Source organism: Phragmites australis, chromosome 10, assembly GCF_958298935.1.
Source record: "Phragmites australis chromosome 10, lpPhrAust1.1, whole genome shotgun sequence".
In the NCBI taxonomy this organism is placed as follows: Eukaryota; Viridiplantae; Streptophyta; class Magnoliopsida; order Poales; family Poaceae; genus Phragmites; species Phragmites australis.
In genome coordinates, this window is record NC_084930.1 from 3601144 (window position 1) to 3607562 (window position 6419).

The 6419-nt window shown below is 51.5% G+C and overlaps 1 protein-coding gene across 1 annotated transcript; it reads right to left on the reverse strand.

Annotated features, from left to right (window-relative positions):
* Window positions 1-1005: 1005 nt before the first annotated feature.
* On the reverse strand, window positions 1006-3817 carry LOC133883757 (cytochrome P450 77A3-like). The gene is made up of 2 exons (XM_062323188.1): window positions 2611-3817; window positions 1006-1827 (listed from the first exon to the last, which is right to left on the reverse strand). The coding sequence occupies exons 1-2, from the start codon at window positions 3697-3699 to the stop codon at window positions 1375-1377; spliced, it is 1542 nt and encodes a 513-aa protein (XP_062179172.1). The 5' UTR covers window positions 3700-3817; the 3' UTR covers window positions 1006-1374.
* Between the last annotated feature and the right edge of the window lie 2602 nt (window positions 3818-6419).

The window sequence follows — 6419 nt, forward strand, 5'->3', positions numbered from 1 at the left end:
CAGGCGGTACGTTTAAGGAACCGCCTGTGAAAATGGGTAACAGCTTATTTTCAAAAATTCATAATTTTTTCATACGAAATTGGATGAGGATAAAGTTTATATGAAAATTGTAGCCCTCGACGAGATTTACAATTTTGTAGTTAAAAGTTTTTCATTTGAGGTCATTTAGATGCCCAAATAATCATTTAAAGTTTCAGATTGCAGATATCAAAAGAATTACATATGTTCAATGTTCAGTAGTCATTCTCTGGTGTGATGGTGGGGAGGGATCGCGCGACCCGACAGGTTTCGAGTTCGAGTGCCAAAAACCGCATAGCGCGCGTATTTCACGCGAAAAAACGCGTGACTTGTGACTTGCGACGTCGCGACCGCGTGGGATTCCTGGTCGGTCCAATTTTTTTTTTTTTTTGCTTTTTTTCGGTTCAAAAAATATCGATTGAGTGACCGACTATTGCAGGCGGTCCGCTTAAGGAACCGCCTGTAGAAACATATTTTCACAGGCGGTTCCTTAAGTGAACCGTCTGTGTGAACCGCCTGTGAAAATAGGGTTTTCACATGCGGTCACTTTTGCGCCTGTAAAAATCATTCATTTTTAAAGGCCTTCGATCGCAGGCGGATGCACTAAACGTCTGTAAAAACGAGTTATCATCCGCCTCTAAAAATAATTTTTGTAGTAGTGTTTGTTATATTGATAAGAAGAGTAGATAATGTATGCCCATATCTACATATTTTCTTCTCCCGTGGTGGTATAATCTGTGCGTGCATGCTTCCACACGCCCACACATGGGGTTCATAATATGATCGAGTGGTGGACTGATGATTAGAAAATCATCTAATCAAGTATAGTTTCCGAGTTAGGATGTGCATACGGAAGAACTAATGCATACACGTACATGTGTTAGCCTAGTCTAAAAAAATCACATATATTGTTTCTTGCCCATTAGCGGATCATTATACTCCAAATTAAAAAGTTTGCACGCAAACACTGCCCACAGGAGAGAAATCTAACATAAATGGGTCATTTTTTATTGACATGATTACCAATATATATGAGCAGATCGAGCAGTAGTACGTACATTTTCCCCCATCGAATCAAGAAAAAAACACTACAAATTAATTAATAAAACAGAAAACACTAAGAAAATTTATGATAGCATCATGCATGCATGCATATCCATCCATCCAACGAACGGCTAAGATCGATCACCGTGGAGTATTATAGTATTATTTATACTGCGGCACACCTCCCTTATCCTCCTTCATTAACCCCGCTATAATCACCTACCCGTACCATGCACCGCACTACGTACGTGGCAAGAACCAGAGGAGAAATACATCAGATCAATGGTGATATGATGCATCGGCCGATCGGCTTTACTGCCTTGCCCGCTCGACGATGGCGGTCCGGAGCGAGTTCTTCATGACGACGGTGAAGGCGAAGGTTTCGGTGGAGTCGGGCGGGCCCTCGCCGGCGGGGGGCACCCACTGGAACTCGCGGACCATGTTGGCGAGCATGAGCTGGATGTGGAGCACGCCGAGGGTGGCGGCGGGGCAGGTGCGGCGCCCGGCGCCGAAGGGCACCATGCGGAGCGCGCGCGTGGCGGTGATGTCGGTGTCGAAGCCCTCGCCGCCCTCCAGGAACCGCTCGGGGCGCCAGGCCTCCGGTTCCGGCCACGTCGCCGGGTTCTCCGTCACCCACGCCGTGTAGAACTCAACGCTCGCGTCCGCGGGCACGCGGTACCCGCCCAGCTCCGTGTCCCGCGTCGCCGCGTGCGATAGCACGAAGTGGCTCGGCGGGTGGCGCCGGAACGTCTCCTTCACCACCGCCTGCAATCCATCACAGAAACCAACATGCATGCATGCATGTATGTAATCATCGTTTTCTTCCCCCTTTCAGTTAAACAAAGAGTCTTGTCGGCACTAATCAACCTCAAGCACGCCATTTTTTTAATAATTGAAAATAGTTCAGGCCTCTGGATGGACCGTCGTTTTCATGGCAGACTAGAAACAACAATTATTTGAACACCATTTAATTAGTGACAGGTCCCTTAATTTCAACATGAACTGTCCCTAATTAGTAGCCGCGTTTTGGTTCGAAAGTCCATTGGAGTCTCAACCGGCCGGAATCCCGTGTATCTCTGACTCCTATACAAAGGCTGGGAGTTGTACTTTTATTATAAAAAAGGAACATGGAACAGATCAATCAAGTGCTCCTATGAACGTTACTTTTTTGGGCAACTATGAACGTCACTTTTGCTTTTGGTAGCTGATGAATCAACCGGAAATCAAATATCACTAATTGTCTGTGGCCTGTCCTTCAGATCAGATGAAAGCAAAGTGATGTCCTACTCCTAGTACTAAGCAGTGTTACGAAAGAATTTCACGAGCAGGATTAAGATGAGTTCCTTAGATTAAGTCCTTTGCATTCTTTTGGGATCAGCGCTCCAAATCGAACTATTTCGTCCTGTTCGTAAAGCTGGAAGAATGTCCTATTTTTATATGCGCGAATTATACTGTTCGAATTTCCTTAAAATTCCTACTAAATTCCAGTGTTGCCTAAATAAATGGAAAGAAAACTGACAATGGTACTGGCTTGTGAGGAGTGTTTACCTGCAGGTAGGGCATGGTCTCGACGTCGGCCTCGGTGATCCTGGCGGTCTTGCCGACCTTGGCGACGACCTCATCGTAGAGGCGCTCCTGCGCGGCGGGGTCGAGGACGAGGTGCATCATGGCCCACTCCAGCGCGGTGGCGCTGGTGTCCGTGCCGGCGCTCATGACCTCGGAGCAGAGCGTGACGAGCTCCTCGTCGCCGAGCCGCTTCCCGCGCCCGGGCGGCTCGAGGTCGAAGAGCGAGTCCACGTAGGCCTCTCCGGGCCCGCTCATCATATCCACGCCGCCCACCACCTTCTTGCTGCTGTCCCGGAGGAACTCCCTCCGCGCGCGCACCAGCGGCACGAGGCAGTCGAGCTGCCGCCGGCGCAGGTTCCTTGCCTCGGTGAGCTGCTTCTTGAAGAGCGGCGTGAGGAGGGGCAAGAAGTCCGGGAGCTTGGGCATGGTCATCATCATGACGTCCTTGAGCACCTCCTCGATCTCCCGGATGAGGTCGTCGGGGATCTTGGCGCCGAAGCAGATGCAGATGAGGATGCTGCAGATAGTCAGGCGGCAGTTGGCCATCATGCGAATGGCGCCCGTGGCGGCGAACTCGGCGCGGAGGCGGCGCAGGTGCGCATTGACCGCCCACTCCCTGATCCAGGAGAAGCTCTTCACCTTGTGCGGCGACACGATCTCTGCGACGAAGTTGCGGCGCAGCGCGCGCCAGAGCGGGCCGTAAGGGGCGGAGTTGACGGTGCACTTGCCGACGCTGAAGAGGAGGCGCGTCGGGCTGTCCTCGGGGCGGCTGGCGAACACGGGGCCCTGTTTAACGAGCGCCTCGTGGATGAGGTCTGCCGACGTGACGATGATGAGCGTGCGCTGCCCCATGCGCATGGTGAAGATGGGCCCGTACTTCTCCCGCAGGTCGCGCACCACGTACATGAACGGCCGCCGCTGCAGGATCACCTGGAACAGGTTCCCCACCACCGGCCACCCCGGCGGCCCTGGCGGGAGCCCGTCCACCCCGCCCGTCTTCGAGCACCGCCGCCACCACATCGCCGCCAGCGCCGCCGCCAGCACCACCAGCAGCACGTCGTTCACATCCATTCTCTCTCTCTCTCCTCTCTCTCTCTCTCTCTCCCTCTCTCTCTCTCTCTCTCTCTGTCTCTCTGTCTCTCTCTTCTTGGCCACTACAACCGGCACCAGCTGTAAGTGCAGTGAGCAATGGCAGTGGGGGTGGTGGAGCCATATATAGCGGAGCAGCGACAGAGCACGTACTGTGGTGGCGTAAATGCGCGTCATCTACCATCTGAAAGGGACCATGAATGCTTCAGCGTGTTATTGAATGAGGGCGTGTGCGAGCTCGGAGAAAACCAGCAGTACCAGCTAGCCGGCCTGGCCACCATGGCGGGCGCTCCTTGAAATCTACTAGAAGCAGGCCAAGCACAGTGCTGCCGCGTCTTAATGGCGAGCGCCAGTGCCATGAGCAGGTGCGGTTGGGACGACGATGACGGCGCGAGATGCCAGTGAGCTACCAGTAGTACTGATTAGTGAGTGAGTGAGTGAGGTGGGGCGCCAGCAAGGAAAAATTTATGGGTAATAAAATTTTATCGGAAGTTATCGATAAATAGGATTATTGGATTTATCAGAATTTTATCGGTAAATAAAAAAAGTCAGATAAAATTTAAAAACATGGGTTCAATTTTTCTAGAAAATCACATCGATTGTATCTAACCCATTTGACATAAAAAATAACAGATAAATGAATTAGTATTAGAGGAGTGGTTTGGCGTGTTGCAGACTGCTGATCGATGTTTTGTTGCTCACATGTTGAATCCGAGAATCAAAAGATGCTAAATTAAAAAATTACTGAAATTTTTGACCGACAAGTAAATTTACTAGCCTCTACCGATAAATACGATCGGGTTTATCGATTTTTTTTAATAAATTTTTCACTGGGTACAGATGGTTGGGTTGGCTCGCGGTTGCACCGGCCGGCTCTCGCACGTGGTTTTGGTCTCGTTTCAGTGTTCTCTTTATGTTCACGCGGACGCAGGGATCCCACCATTTCGCCATTAGCAAGCCAAATTGATTAGCAAGCCGTCTCCATGCCGAGAAGGCCAAGGATAGTAAAGTCCGTGGCATTCTGTTATGATACGATGGAGATGGGGGATTTGATTGCGAATGCTCAGTTTTGGAGCTTGCTCCAGGAGGTGCTTCCCCTTCTCTGCTTGATGTTCGGAAATGTTATTTTTGTTTGACGCTATAGAATTGGGAAAGTCTAATCCTCAATTGCCTGAAATACGAGGAAATGTAGCTCCACCATTGATCGGACCTCAATGCATGTACAATATTGAAGTATTAGAACTTTTTAGAATCTCAGACAATTGTCAGGGAGTTGCCCTTAAAGAATCTCTAGAAGAGACATGCCTACGCATCTTTCTTGAGATCGTACCTTATTTAGTGTGTGAGTTTTTACATTTTACGATGCCCAATCTCTTTGAGTGATACATCAGACAAGCACCGGTGAGGAAACAAGCAAGGCGACCCGAAATGTTCTTTTCTTTACCCCTGCATCGCTCCTCTGGGACGGCTCGGGTGGGCTCCTGAATTCTTGCGTTACTACCCTTCCCCCTCCCTCCTGTCTCACCGCCAGAAGCCTGCGCAGCTGTGAGGATGGCGGCAGTAGGGCCTTTTTCTCCCCTAATGGCGCTCCTCCCACCAAATCGAGGCGTCAATCGGTGGATTAGGTGGATCCACACAGGGTCGATCGGATCTGGTCAGGTCCGGTGCCATCGACGAAGGCTGGCGGAGACTGGGGGCGGTGTAGTGCCCCGATGGGTGGATCTGCATGGGGGCGGCCGGAATGCGCTGTTATGGTGGCGGCGACGGCAGCGACGCGTGGGTTGCATCTGTGCTGGCGTGGCGTGGTGACCACACAGGCCCATGGCGGCGACGGCGGCCATGCGGGGTGCCCGAGCGACGACGATGACAACACCGGTGGAATCTACGAGTGGAAGCTCGAGATGTGATGGCATCGGCAACAGCGGAGGCTGCGTCTGTGCGTAGTGACGGCGAGCGAGGCCGTAGCTGTGCGGTGACAGTGCCGATGGGGCTATGGTGAGGCGTCGGCAACGATGGTGGCCACATGCGATCATGGTGGAGGCCATGGTGGGAGATGGGCCGACGAAGATCTTTGCAGTAGAGGGGGTGGGAAGGCTTCGGGCGAAAGCCTATTCCAGCATTTCACCTGCGCTGCTCTCCCCCATGGAGGCGATGTCGTGGTGCCTCCCCAACTCACCATACGAAACTCTCTGGGTGAAAACCCTATCCAATTCTTAGACGGGCGCGCCTTTGGCGTCACATCCTTCCTAGAGGCATCACCTTGGATGTTCCGCACTGCTTATGGTGGCTGGTCAGTCGCATGGTTGGGACGTTCGACGAGGCCTTTACCCCCTCGAAATTGCCTCATGCTTCTTAGTGGACGACTGGCATAGGTGAGAGGAGTATGCTGAGTGAAGTCGAAGCTGCTACGTCGTGGGGTGCAACAAAGCTTGGCAATAATGGCATGCGGCAGTCTTTTTCTCGTGAGCGTCTTGGTGGTAGCTATGTGTCTAGGTGTGACGATGAGGAGATAGATGCTGAGGTATGCTGTGGGAAGTCAGAGATGTTTTGTCGCTATTGCGACAAAGTCTAGCAACGATGACTCGTGTTGGACTCCGTCATTTGTAGGTTGTAGGAGTATGGTGGCGAGTCACCATAGGTGGTCGTTCTGATATTTTTCTGTCATTGTTAAGATTTTTGCCGACTTTTTCTTCTAATAAATC

Bases quoted from the DNA above. Each gene is read 5' to 3' on its own strand.
- LOC133883757 (XM_062323188.1), bottom strand. From the start codon at position 3,699: ATGGATGTGAACGACGTGCTGCTGGTGGTGCTGGCGGCGGCGCTGGCG. The intron at 1,828-2,610 runs GTAAACACTCCT...GATGGATTGCAG, and splicing joins AGACCATGCCCTACCTGCAG to GCGGTGGTGAAGGAGACGTT.